The following is a 14,432-nucleotide window of genomic DNA, read 5'->3' as shown; positions in this document are numbered from 1 at the left end:
GATGCACAACAAAAGTGGAGATATAATTGGATAGATCTCGTAAGAGGCAACAACTTTTGTTCAGGTCACAAGGTCACCAAAGGTCAAAGTCACTAGATATGAGCCTTAATAGTTTTGACAATTACTGAAAACATAAAACCGGAAATAAAAAAAATACAAAGCCAAAATTCAAAAACCGGCTTCCCATGTTTTTTTAGCAATCGATTGCACTTTGCATAAACATCAAATTTACGCACATCCAATTTTACCCTGAGGCCCCATTTTGAGTTTTATAAAAATTAGTCATATCAAGATGGCGTCTTACACAATACTTCCTGGTCAAATTTTGTCATTCCAAAATCTTTACGGGGACAATTATAACTAATTACAAAAAGAATTTTTCAAATATCTACAAAATTCCGGAAGTTGAAATTTGAAGTTTGGAGACGAATGACGTCAAAACCGGATGCGATATCTAAATTTTTAAAGCATATTTTTGTTTGCAATCAAAATGTTTATCTACATGTAAATTTTCAGATCGATCGCAATAAAATTCTGGAAGTTTAAAAAATGCTTTAAATAAAATCTCCAAAAGTCAGCGACAAAGTCAAAATTTGAAATTTCTTGAATTGCTATCTTTAAGACATTAGTAATGAACAAAACAAAAATTATGTTCAAAATAGATTCAGAATAATAGCAGGTACCGTATTGGAAAGACGTAATGAGCGGTTAAAGTCCTACGTCATTTCCGGTTGGGCGAAGATGCGTCATTTTACATTTAAACAATAGCGACACGCTAAGTATAAGAGATGATGTCAGACAATCTGTGATATGTGCAGTTTTGGCTGGGGAGCGTGACCAGAAGTAGACAAAAAAAAATACTAGATCCACATGCTTCGCGAGGTTCTGAAGCAGTGCGTTACAGTTTTGATTTTACGCTTAAAACTGTGCTGCAAAGTATCGTAACAGTAACAAAATTTCCTATCATAATTAACTGGATATAGATCGCCCAAACGCAAAGCATATTCGACAGATCGCTTCAACTCACATTGCATTCAACAGCAGTTGAAGGGAGCAAACTACCTTTATCGTTTAGACCACAAAAAACTTACAAGCGGAAAACCGACTTTTTTAAGATAAAATTCATCAATTTCCAATGGCGATCAAATCGGAAGTAAACACCGTACAATAAACGTTAATATACCTTTGGATAGATCTCGTCGAGAGCTATCAAAATTGTTCTGGTCACATGATCAAAGGTCAAGGTCACGATATACGACCCTTCAAAGTATTCATATTTCTCAACCGGCAATAAATAAAGAGCAAAATCAAAATTCAAAAATCGGTTCTCAAATATAATTTAGTAATCGATAGCAGATACCATAGATATCAAATTTACACACATTGGATTACACCCTGAGGCCCCATTTCGATTTATAGAAAATTACGCACAGTTACTATAGAAGAAAGTACAACATTTTCAAATATTAAAAAGCGCAATTTTGATTGAAATATCTAGTGTTATATATCATTACAATGGGCAGCTGAACACTAGTAAGATTCAATAAGAATTTTTGGTGTATGCAAATTAGGTCACGTGTCAGAGCTCTTTAAAGATAAAAATCGTAAATTTCAATCGGCTATAAAGTCGGAAGTAAACGTTGCACAGCACACATGAGTATATAACATTGCACAGCACACATGAGTATATCACTGGATAGATATCATGAAGGGCAACAAAATTTGTTCAGGCCACAAGGACACCAAAGGTCAAGGTCACGAAATAGGACCCTTTGAAATTTTGGACATTACCGAAAAAAATTTAACCGGAAATAAAAAAAAAGCAAAATCGAAATTTAAAATTCGGCTTCCAAATTTCTTTTCGCAATCTAAGGTGATATCCAGATATACCAAAATTATGAATAGCGCTGAGGCCCCATTTTGAATTTTACAAAAGTTTGACATATCAATATGGCGGCTACTCTGTTACATCCGGGTCGGATTTTGTAATTAGAAGTTTTTTGTATGGCCATTTGTAACATATTGCAAAAAGAATTTTTGAAATATCTTCAAAATTCCGAAAGTTGAATTTTATACTTTACAAGCGAAAAGCGTCAAAACCGGAAGTGATATCGAAATTTCGAAAAGTAATTTTTGTTGGCAATAAATGTATCTATGCCTCTGTAAGTTTTCAAATTGATCGAAATAGAATTGTAGAAGTTAGAAAAAAGGTTAAAAAACTCAAAAATTGGAGCTAAAAAAGTCAGCGACAAAAGTCAAAATTGTCGATTTTTTTCAATTGCTATCTTGTGGTCATTAGCGCGAAGTAATAAACAGAACAGTTTGAGCAAATTCAGATCAGTATTAAAGCTGATTACTGGAAAAAATAGAAAAAGAGCCATTATCCACAGCTCAATTCCGGTTGGTCAAAATGGTACCAATTTACATTTAACAAATAATTGTCCAATATTTTGACTACAAAACAGCAACAGACAGTTTGAAGCATGTTCCTTTCTTAGGTAAAATTCGAAAAAAAAAAATTAGAACCACAGGTGGTACAGAGTGGGACTTTGCGGATGTTTGAATTACATGGATGAATAAATCTAAAATTGAAAATTTTGCAAATCATAAAACCCTTTCCTTTTTTTGAACTAAAAAGCTGAAACATCTGAGATTTTTATATAATTCAGCTTAAGTAATGAGGTAAGCGTGTGCAAAAGCATTTTCCAAACAATTGTAATCTATATATTTTTTTTCCAGACAACAAAATGTAAACAAAATGAAAATTTAACCCGGATGTGCCACGCCCACGTCAATTTTTTTTGGGTGGATACATTTATATGGGGTATGTTTAATTATGTTCCAAGTTTGAAGCCTCTATATCTAATGGTTCGTGAGATATGCTTATATTAATGTCAAAAAATTCACAAATCAGTTAAAGGTTTCCAAAATTAAAAAATAAAAAAAATAAAATTTTGCATTACAATCCATTGTGATATATCGTTCGAAAAAGTTCGTAAAGACCATTCAGAATCTGCAAAAATTAACTCTCTAGGTGAATTAGGTCACCTGTACGAGCAGTCCAAAGTTGCGATTTTGGCAGTTTTCGGACAGCTATAGAACAGGAAGTAGGTGTCGGAGGTCAAATATCAAAGTATCATCTGGTAGCCAAGGTCAATGACTTTTGACTTACTTAAGGTCATCAAAGGTCAAGGTCACGAGATATATGCCCTCTAATATTGAAAAAATTCAATCGCAAATTGCAAAAAAGCAAAATCGAAATTCAAAAATCGGCTTCCTGCGATCTCTCTTAATTTTTATGTTCTTTCATTTGACACCAAAACTTTGGTGTAGCCAAATTGGCTGAATAAAAATCGAAGAGTTTCAGGGAAATCAAAATGGCGGCTGAAATATCATTCCAATTTTCGATCTTTTTACCGCACATTTATCCCATAACTATAGCTACCGATCAGTACAAGTTTCGTTAAAAAATATCAATTACAGCGGAAGTGGGTCAACCGGAAGTTTGCACCCTTATAACGTGTAAACCGAAATGGTGCAAAGCTTTTGACTGCTTAATTTTGTTTACTACCTTGTTCTCTATTTTCAATAAAAATTTCAGATGAATCGGACAAATAGCAAAGAAAATAGAAAAAAATGGCCAAAAATTGCAAAAGTTTAGATGCAAAAAGTGTGCAACGCATATCTGAAAATCAGATTTTTTTTAACTCATAGTTAATTTCGCTACAGATTCTAAAAATGAAAACCCGAGCAAAATCAGTCTAAAATTGCACCTTCGAGGCCCCAAAAACCACTTTTTGCACATTTTGCACTACTTTCGGTTTGCAAATATGTTCCAATTTATATTCATTAAGTACCTAGAAAAAAATAAACACACAGGGTTGTAAAAAGGTTGCTGCAGCTGTTACAGTTGTGTGCCCTGTGTAAAAAAACGAAAAAAAAAAAGGAAACATTTCGAAAAAAAACTGGTCCCACAACTAGAGCCGTAAGTGCAACGGCGCTGAAGCAGTAGTATATTTCATTATACCTGTTAGAAAGGTTGTTTTGTAAATTACAAAAATATATACCCCTTATGTTTCTTTTAAAACTTTTCACTGGTCAACGATACAATTCTAACACATTCTTAAATTATTTTTTTTTTAAATTAAAAAGTATCTTTTTTGGATTGGTTTTTTTCGAGTGTGGATTAGATCAGTCTATTCCATATTTAGAATTTTTGAAATATAGGAATCCATGTTCCAAACATTTAAGAATATTCCTGGCACTCGACTTGTTCGCAATATTCAAATGGCTATAAAATCAGATGTAAACATCGTACAACAAAATCAAAGGCACCATGTGATAGATGTCGTCAAGGGCTATGACTTTTGTTCAGGCGACATAGTCACCACAGGTCAAGGTCACTAGATATGAGCCTTAAAAGTTTTGAAAATCGCTGTTTTTGGAAGCCTATAAAACCAGAAAGAGGTGTCGGACATCATAGATCAAAACATGAATTGACATTATAGATCAATGACTTTTGACCTTGAAAAGGTCAAGTTCATCAAAGATGAAGGTCAAAAATGAAAATTTAGTCAATTTTAAAACTTAAATTTTGTTAAAATAACTTTTTTTTTAAGACAAATACGCATAAGAATTCTTTCAATTTCGCAAACACGTATATGTCTAACTCTCTTAGTCTTTGTACTGTTGTCCATTTAATACATATTTTTTTTTATGGAAGCTGAAATCACCAAGTTGCTGTCTCCCTTACGTTTTGTAAGGAGACCCATTCAAGACATACACCAATCGACATCTATATAAGCTATATGAGAACATTTCCCAGAGTTTACGGGCAATTTGCGAGTCTTAGTCGTCATAGGAACATTTTGAAATTTTTACCATACTATCTCACACTAGTCCCCATTCCAAATATCAAATTGTAAAGTTGCTGTCTCCCTTACTTTTTGTACGGAGACCCATTAAAGACATACACCAATCGAAATATATATGACCTATATCAGAATATTACTTAGAGTTTACGGACTATTTGCGAGGCTTAGCCGTCATAGAAACCTTTTGAAATTTGAAACTATTTCACACTAGTCCCCATTCCGAATATCAAATTACAAAGTTGCTGTCTCCCTTACTTTTTGTACGGAGGCCCATTAAAGACATACACGAATAGACATAAATATGGCCTATGTAGAATAAGACTCAGAGTTTACGGGCAATTTGCAAGTTTTAGCCGTCATAGGAACTTATTGCAATTCATACCATACTACCTCACACTAGTCCTTATTCGACATATCAAATCACCAAATTGCTGTCTCCCTTACTTTTTGTACGGAGGCCCATTAAAGACATACACTAATCGACATATATAACCTATATAATATAACCTATATAAGAACATATCTCAGTATATGTAGAATAATACTCAGAGTTTACGGGCAATTTGATATTTCGAATGAGGACTAGTGTGAGGTAGTATGGTATAAATTTCAAAAAGTTTCTATGACGGCAATGCCTCGCAAATTACCCGTAAACTCTGAGTAATATACTTATATAGGCCATATATATCTCGATTAGTGTGTCTTCAATGGGCCTCCGTACAAAAAGTAAGGGAGACAGCAGTTTGGTGATTTGATATTTCGAATGAGGACTAATGTGAGATAGTATGGTATGAATTGCAATAAGTTCCTATGTCGGATAAAACTTGCAAATTGCCCATAAACTCTGAGTATTATTCTACATAGGCCATATTTATGTCTTTAATGGGCCTCCGTATAAAAGATATGGGAGACAGCAACTTTGTAATTTGATATTTGGAATGGGGACTAGTGTGAGATAGTATGGTAGAAATTTCAAAGGGTTTCTAGGACGGATAAGCCTCGCAAATAGTCCGTAAAGTCTGAGTAATATTCCGATATAGGTCATATATATGTCGATTGGTGTATGTCTTTAATGGGCCTACGTACAAAAAGTAAGGGAGACACCAACTTAGTGATTTAATATTTCGAATGAGGACTACTTTGAGACAGTATGGTATGAATGTTTTGCCATAAAACATACCCGACTACGTTTAAACTAAAACGGCAATAAAAATGTAAAATAATCTCGAATCTAAAATGCTCCATGAAAATCAGTTTCCCGACGTTTAATCGTCTGTCAAGTTGCTTTGCTAAATTGCCCCCCTCGATTGCACGTTTGCCCACCCAGGAGTATTGGTCAGGCTACGGGCCTGCTAACGAATTGAACGAATTAGAGCTAATAAGAGAACTGCGAAACAGGAGATTAGAAGAAAGGAAAGGAAAAGGTTTTAAAGTTATAGGATAAAAATGATAGTCGCTCATGCTCCAAAAACTTATTTTGGTTCAGATATACAACAATCATTGGGTTCTCTACCTGGATTTCCATGGGCGAAATATCCCGGAGAAAAACATCTTCCCCGTCATAATTACACTGGTCCAGGTACCAGGTTAGATCTGAGATTAGACGAAAACGATAAACCTAAACCCGGCGAAGAACCCGTCAATAGAGTTGACGCCTCTGCGCTTAAACACGACATACTATATAGAAACAAAGACATAAACTTCAGACACGAAGCAGACAGACAAATGATAATCAAACTTGAAAATATTCCAAATACAACTTTCGAAGAGAGAATGCAAAGGGCTCTAATCATTAAACTGTTAAAAGCAAAGATGAATTTGGGCATGGGATTAACGGATGAAATTCGTGAAGAATTTAGAAAAACTAAAAACTTTTTAAACGTTAAAGTGTTTGAAAAAGATGAAATATGGTCGGCCGATTTAATTCATATGCCAGTCGAAAGAGGATATACATATTGCTTAACAGTTATAGATTTGTATACGAGATATGCTTGGGTTATTCCTTTGAAAAACAAAACAGGATTATCAGTCAAACACGCATTTGAAACGACTATGAAACAATCTAACCGCCATCCAGAAAAATGGTGGGTAAGATAAAGGAAGTGAATTTTATAACAAAAATATGAAATCTCTAGGTTTTGAAATTTACAGCACGCATAATGAAGGTAAAGCTGTAGTTATTGAGAGATATAATAGAACTCTGAAAAATAAATTATTCAAAAAGTTCACGGAATTGAAATCTCAAAAATGGCTTAAAATATTAGCAGAGGTTGTAGATGAATACAATAACAAAATTCATTCATCTATAGGTGTCACACCAACACAAGCCACCAACAATCCAAATATTATAAAGTCAATTAACGCGCAACATAACTACGAAAATGAAATAAAGAATTTAAATATCAAATCCAAATTTAAAGTCGGAGATCGAGTTCGTATTTTCAAATATAAAAGCAAATTCTAAAAAGGTTACGTTGGATACTGGACAAACGAAATATTCATCGTTGATAAAGTAAACACCACATCACCTCCGACATATGAATTAATCGATCAAGACAAAGAACAAATCATAGGTAGGTTTTATCAAAACGAACTTCAAAAAAACGACTTTTAAAAATGAATATCCTTCTCGATAAATATGGAACCGATACAACCACAAACTTTCAACTTATGAGATGGGCGAATGAGTTAAATATATCACCGTTTTATTATTGCATGAGAGATGAAATAAATGATCTGAAATATAAGAAAGTACATTTTACGCTATAGCAAATATACATACTTCCGATCAAAAAGGAGTTCATCATTCTGCTTTGTACAAAGACTCTGCAAATAACTTATATTTCTTCGATTCTTATGGTTTAGAACCCACTGAAGAGATAGTGCAATTGACTAATCAACCAATCAAATGTTCAACATTTCAAATTCAATTACCGGGACAAACTCTTTGTGGACAGCTTTCACTTTGGGTTTTATATCCGTTGAGTTTAGGAAAACAGTTTGAAGAAATTGTAATAAATTTAACTCAATAAAAATGGCGAACAAGTTTGGATTAGGTTCTTTATCGTTAGAAACTAAAAAACCTAACAATACAGCGACGATAAATAAAGCGAAACCTTACTTTGTGGATCAAATCGGAGACACTCTTCAAGGTGATTTAGATATGAACAATATCAAAGTAACTAATTTAAAGTCTATGGAAAACGATAATGACGCCGTTCACAAGAAATATATACGGGAACAAATAAATTCAATTGAAGTAAATAAAAATCATTTAGAAGATAAAATAAGTAATGTGAAAAGATTCTTCAAACGTCAACTAAATAATACAAATTTTGTTAATGAAACTAAACTACAACAAGAGGTAAAAGGTTTAATAAGTTTTATTCAAGAACAATTGGTCAACGTAGTGAACAAAACTGAGTTACAAAATTTAATTTCATTAATATCTAAATTAGAGGATAAGATTGCAAAACAAAAATTAGACATTCAACAATTAATAGATAACATTCCAGATGAAAATGAAGATACGTTTCAACAGGAATTAGATGCTCTGGAAACTAAACTTAACAGTGAATTACAAAAAGAACTAAGAAATATTAAACAATAAATACAAAACATAGATGATAGCGAAATCAAAACCTATATTCAACAACAAGTACAAAATATTGATGATAGCGAAATCAAAACCTATATTCAACAACAAATACAGAACATTGATGATGATGTTATTCAACAACAGATAACCACTATTAATAACCTAGTTTTAAAAGAGGATAAAATATAGTCGCATTAGAAAAACAATTCAAGCAAGAAAATGCATCATATTATCTTAGTCTTACATTTGGAAGTATGAGACGTGACGATGCTTCTATTACTGATAATATTGATAGATCAAAAGAGTGTGAATATAAAAAAATATGGATTTACAAATTAGAGTATTTTCTCCACATTATACCATGTCCTTTACAATATTTGATTCTGAAGATAAACCTTATTTTATTTTCCATGAAAAAATTTTTTTCCTATGCAGGTAAAAGTTGATTCAATATTGTTCAGACAAAACCATAAATTTCATTATGAATTCAATGCTCAAAAAGTTCTTCAGTTTATCAATGGTACAAAAATGTAGAAATTAAAGAATTTGAAATTAACGACGAAAACAGCAAGAATTATCACTTATATGAAATTAAAACGAGTGGAAAATATATAGATAGGTTTAGAATGTTACTCATACCAGATAAAGAAAATAAAGATCAATTTTCTTTTAGTGATTTTAATGTGATATTGGAAACGGAAAGTCCACCATCAATGAACATTATTAGAAATCCAGAACCACAAAAAGAAGTAAATATGAGTTATGAGTTCTTACGAACATCAGACTTTGAATATGTAAAACTATATTTTGTTAATAAAAGTTTTTCACACGAATATACTAATTTTTTTTACCTCAACTTATTTATTTACCTCAATCGATATTCATAAAAGTCATCAAGGTAAACAATTTATAATATTTTCATCAATAATTGAATGTGAAAAAGTTGGAGGTATATATACTTGTAGGTGTGTGATAAAAATCAATATCGAAAAATCAAAATTTTCAGTTCATCTGAATAAGATTAATGATTCGAAAGAACAAATATCTTTAGTAACTGTAGAAGTTTTTATTATTAAACCTGAAATAATTATAACAGATGATGAAAAAATTATACCAGTTAAACTGAGTGATGGAGTTTGGGATCCTAATATTAAACACTTCCCATCTTTTGCTTTATCAGAAGTTCACTTAATGTAATTACCTAAAAATGGAACTAGAAAGCAGACAAAACTACATGATAGAAAAACAAAATGAACTAAAAGAAAAACTAAAACACTTCAACAAATGTAGAAAAACATGGAGTAGAATTGATTCTGTTTTCAAAACATTAAGCACAGTTCTAACAGTAGGGATAACGGTGGCAACAGCCGTAACCGGTGGATTAATGCTTCCAATAAATGTCCCAACTGTATTAGCCGCGTTCACTGCCGTTCAAACTTCATCGTGTGGATTGATTACTTTAGGTTTTACATCAAAACAGAAAGCTCATTACAAAAAGAAAACAGAAATTTTAAATACATATCTTAATAAATTATTCATTTTTTTCGAAAGATCGAGAGAATATAAGAACATAACCATTGAAAAATTCAATAAAATTTTGATAAATTTGATGTAGAAATATCATCAATAAAAGTTAAAAATTCCTAGTTAAAAACAGATACTTAAAAAAAGAATGGATAAAATTGGAAATTTAAACAAAGGACTATCTAAAAGACTATTTTCAAAGATATTCAATTCAATACCTAATTTATTTTCGCGTAACGAAGAAGATGAAGAAAAATTTAAATATATATTGTTGATAGGACAGCCGATATTTTTAAAAATGAGGAGAATGAAATTAAAATATGCTTTTTTCAGAATTAATCAAGAGAATAACTATTATTTTTAATGATTTTAAAATTAAAGGTCAAATTGAAATAAATGGTCAAATATATGAAAAGGGGAATATAAACAAGACATGAGATTTTCTGGATTCAATGCTCAAACTTTCAAGATTAATCATTCAAAGATGCATGATAAATCTGACGCCTCTGATTGGTATTTTACAGCAGAGATTATTTTCCGTAAAAATAATTTTAGAATAGTAAAAAGATCTAAAACTGGCAGAGGTGGTAATCTACTTAAAAAGATAAATGAATACAAAGGCGAAAATTGTTACATACCAAGCGATGGCTATAGTTTTATAAAGTGTGTAAATCACTTCATGAATAAAGACTTAACAAAGGAATTTCAAGATTTCGTCAACAGATTTCAAAAAGCAAAAAGAAAAGGAGTGATGACAGTTAAAAGAGTTAAGATATTCAACGATCGATTTAATACAAATTTTCAAATCTATAACCCTAAAGACAGTCATTTTAAACCAAGATATGTAAACATAGACTTAGATTGGGTTTTTTATTTACACAAAGAACATTTCTGTTTGATAAGAAGAAATAACAAAGCTTTAGGTATTAAAGAAATAGAAGATAATTACGATGAAAATGTATCGAGAATCTGCGGGGATGATGATGCAGTAACATGTTTTGCTCAGTTAAAACTAAACGTGATTTCACAACCCCATGATGATACTTTATTCGCTTGGGATTGCGAAACCTATAGCGAAAAAGAAACGAATAAAGCTATTCCTTATTGTTGTACTTTAGTCAATTTGGAAAAACTAAGGCAAAAACTAGAAGTAATTAAAAGAGTATTCCCAGATTTAAAGCCAACTGATCCCATTCCAGAAGAATTTTACAACAAACTAATATAGTAGAAATATTTGTAGGAACAGATTGTTTCGATCAGATGTTGCGTCGTTTAGGTACAGTAGATCAAAAAAGACTAACCTTAAACTGGATTGCACTTAAAAGCCTTAATAAACTAACACAATGTCCACTAGTAACAGATAAAAAAATTCTATCTCTTCCTTTATCTAATCCGTATACAGAAGAAAGATTGCAGAAAAAGTGGAAAAGAGAGAATAGAAAGACAGGAGAGATAAAAATATCAGATAAAAATAACTATTTATAAAACATATGTCTCACTTGTTCCTATCAACATGAAAAATCTAGTTTGGCGGCATAGGGTAATTCATCCAATCTACCAATAGATTTAAAAAAAAAAATCTGTAGACATTGTTAAATACACCGAAGATAATTGGGAATCTTTAAGACACGAATGGGAAACTTACGCTAAAAGAGATACGCTATGTCTCGGAGCTTGTTTGATAAAATACAATCAAGCAATGAAAGAAGTTGTATTTCAGAATATTTCCAATAATCTAACGGCTCCTTCTTTATCTTTAAAGGGTTGGTATTATTTATATCATTACGATAAAGAAAAGGTAGAAGAAGAATGGTATGAAACTACTAGAATGGTTCCGAAACACACTGAAAAAGAAAAAATAGAAAAAGTTTATTCACATACTCATCCTTTTATAAGATATTTTATCAGACAATCCATTAAGGGAGGAAGAGTTTCTGCTAACAGAAAATCATTTAAAAGGAATAAAATGGATGAGATTTAATATATTAAAGGAATACACAGAAACACCAAGTGATAACATAATAGATTTATTCAAAGAATACAGTGCTAACCCAAAAGATGAAACAGAAGTTCACTCTAAACTCAAAGAGCTGGACTATTCTAAACTGATGGCATTTGACGCTAATGGGTTGCACGCCTCTGCTATGACAGAAGGTGAATATCCTAAAGCGGAAAGCGCGAGAGTCTTTCGAAAAGAAGAAAATGAAGAATTTATCAAGCTCTTTAATGAGCAGAAATTCAGACCTAGAACGGCAGTATTAAAAGTCTGGTTTAAATATCCTACCAACATGTTCTTCCAACCCATACCCGCTAAAGATATAATCAGTTTTACGAATAGAATAGGTAAGAAGGAAACTGGGAGTAAAATCAGGTTCAGAAATGGTTTCTGTTCAGGTGTTTTAACATTGGTCGATATTCAAGAAATAGTGAAAGCAGGTGGTAAAATACTCAAGATATTAGATGGTATAGTATACGAAGAAAATTTTCAAACTTCACCCTATAGAGATTATATTTTAATTTTGAAGGAATTAAGGAATAAATACAAAAAGGAAGGGGATGTGGTTGCCAGTAACTGCATGAAGTTGTTAGGTAATTCCTTATATGGTTAATCTATTCAGAGGGATAGAAATACCTTATTGCATTTATGGAATGAAGAAACCTTCCGCCTTAATTACGACAATCACGTCAAGAAGTATGACAAACTAAATGAGACTCAATACATTGTTGAGATTAATGACGAAGAAAAAAGAGTTTGTTCCTCCAAAGGATTCTACAAGATTAACACCCACTCATTTAGGTACATTTATATTATCTCACAGTAAAAGAATAATGAAAAATTTTAATCACGTCATAGATGGATTTTATAAACCGGAAATATACTATACCGTTACCGATAGTTTATACATTTCGTCTAGCAATTGGGATACATTAAATGAAGCTGGGTTGGTGTCCGAAAATGATTATTGTAAAGGAAAGAATGATTACGGTGATGGTGGAATCATATTTGGTTTATATTTAGCGCCAAAAGTTAAATATGATATTATTCTAACTTCCGATGGTGTTTTAAAAGAAAAGAAAACGTTTAAGGGATACTTTAACTATAAGATTAAGGTAGACGATTATATTCGATTAGCTAGTGGACATGATGTAACGAATGAATTTGATAAACCATGGGGAAAGAGTTTTACTGATGGAATAGTTATTCCTAATGAAAAACAAACTAAAAAATTTAGAAGTTATTTGAATTTAGTGAAGAGAAAAGCACCAGATGATAAAGGAAAAATGTATCCTTACAACTCTGGGAAGGAGATGTGCTTGGACGAAGACTATGAATTTGATGATTTCGATTACCTTACTATTCAAGAAGAGACTTTTTTTACCTTTGATGGTAATATACATATTTTTATAGTTTCTATACAATTCATTATAATCCTTTGTGGTTGGATTAGTTGTTAAAGGTTGGTTAGGATAATTATCGTTGTTTAATCTTACTTGAACTTTATGGATTAAAGGATTTTGAGTTTGGTTCATTGCCACTCTGAAGACATTATTATTATTCGTTTGAGAATCTGGTAAGTTCTTAAAACCAACCATTAAATATCTTGCTGGTTTAATAGTGTTAGTGATTGGCCATGTGGTGGATTCTCCAGTTAAAGTAATGCTACCTACCGTGTTACGATGAAGAAAAGCTATTTCAATATCTTTAGTTAATGAGTTGAATATTCTCGTTTCTACTTCAATTGATGGTGTTATTACGGGTATGAAAAGTTGGAAATTCGTTATTTCTAATTTTGCATCTGAACCATTCTCTCCAAAAAATATCTTATCATCGTTGATTTCTCTTTGTAGATGAATTTTATATGGTAACCCTATGGAAACCTTTCTGTGTTCCAACAGACCGAATAAAGGATATAATTTCCAATTTACGTAATTACCCACCTAGTATTCTCAACAACATTATTATACTGAAGTACTCGTTTTTCGAATCCATGATTAGCTGCTCGTGCTACTCTTTCTATTGTATTTCGAGCAACAACTCTCACTCTAGCTAAATCAGCATCATTTGCAAGATTTCTTACCGGTTCTTTTAAAACACTTCCATCGCCAACATCGGGTATCCAACCTGAGACTGAATCGAAATCTTTAGGATATAAAACTGTTTTCAACATTGTGGCGAATTCCCCAGGGTGTTTGATTGTTTCTATAGGATTTGAACCAGCTTCCAAAACCATCTCGCTAAATAAAGATGGAAAGAAATTGTTTTCTAACGTTGTATTTGTTTGTGGAACTTGATTCTGAGTTCCATCTTTAATTTTGAAATTACATCTGAAATAAGCATCGGAAAGAAGCAACCAATTCGATAATGAATTTATTTCGAAGGTAATTCTACCACCATCATTGGGATTTAGAACCAACAGTCGGTGAAATATAATATA

At 32.0% G+C, this 14,432-nt stretch overlaps 4 protein-coding genes across 4 annotated transcripts; 3 read left to right on the top strand and 1 right to left on the bottom strand.

Annotated features, from left to right (window-relative positions):
• Positions 1–7,908: 7,908 nt before the first annotated feature.
• On the top strand, positions 7,909–8,484 carry LOTGIDRAFT_153950 (hypothetical protein; the record flags this gene model as incomplete). The annotated part of the gene is made up of 1 exon (XM_009059947.1): positions 7,909–8,484. The coding sequence occupies one exon, from the start codon at positions 7,909–7,911 to the stop codon at positions 8,482–8,484; it is 576 nt and encodes a 191-aa protein (XP_009058195.1).
• A 1,996-nt stretch (positions 8,485–10,480) lies between these two features.
• Positions 10,481–11,221, top strand: LOTGIDRAFT_153949 (hypothetical protein; the record flags this gene model as incomplete). The annotated part of the gene is made up of 1 exon (XM_009059946.1): positions 10,481–11,221. One exon carries the CDS (start codon positions 10,481–10,483, stop codon positions 11,219–11,221), a length of 741 nt encoding a protein of 246 aa, XP_009058194.1.
• Positions 11,222–11,695: 474 nt separating this feature from the next.
• LOTGIDRAFT_153948 (hypothetical protein) lies at positions 11,696–13,452 on the top strand (the record flags this gene model as incomplete). Its single annotated transcript, XM_009059945.1, has 3 exons — positions 11,696–11,794; positions 11,988–12,585; positions 12,794–13,452. The coding sequence occupies 3 exons, from the start codon at positions 11,696–11,698 to the stop codon at positions 13,450–13,452; spliced, it is 1,356 nt and encodes a 451-aa protein (XP_009058193.1).
• Positions 13,453–13,919: 467 nt separating this feature from the next.
• Positions 13,920–14,228, bottom strand: LOTGIDRAFT_153947 (hypothetical protein; the record flags this gene model as incomplete). Its single annotated transcript, XM_009059944.1, has 1 exon — positions 13,920–14,228. The coding sequence occupies one exon, from the start codon at positions 14,226–14,228 to the stop codon at positions 13,920–13,922; it is 309 nt and encodes a 102-aa protein (XP_009058192.1).
• Between the last annotated feature and the right edge of the window lie 204 nt (positions 14,229–14,432).

The sequence above is a fragment of the Lottia gigantea genome (genome assembly GCF_000327385.1).
Source record: "Lottia gigantea unplaced genomic scaffold LOTGIsca_4, whole genome shotgun sequence".
NCBI classification, from domain to species: Eukaryota; Metazoa; Mollusca; class Gastropoda; family Lottiidae; genus Lottia; species Lottia gigantea.
Note: the sequence above shows the minus strand (reverse complement) of the source record. Positions and strands in the feature narration are given on the sequence as shown.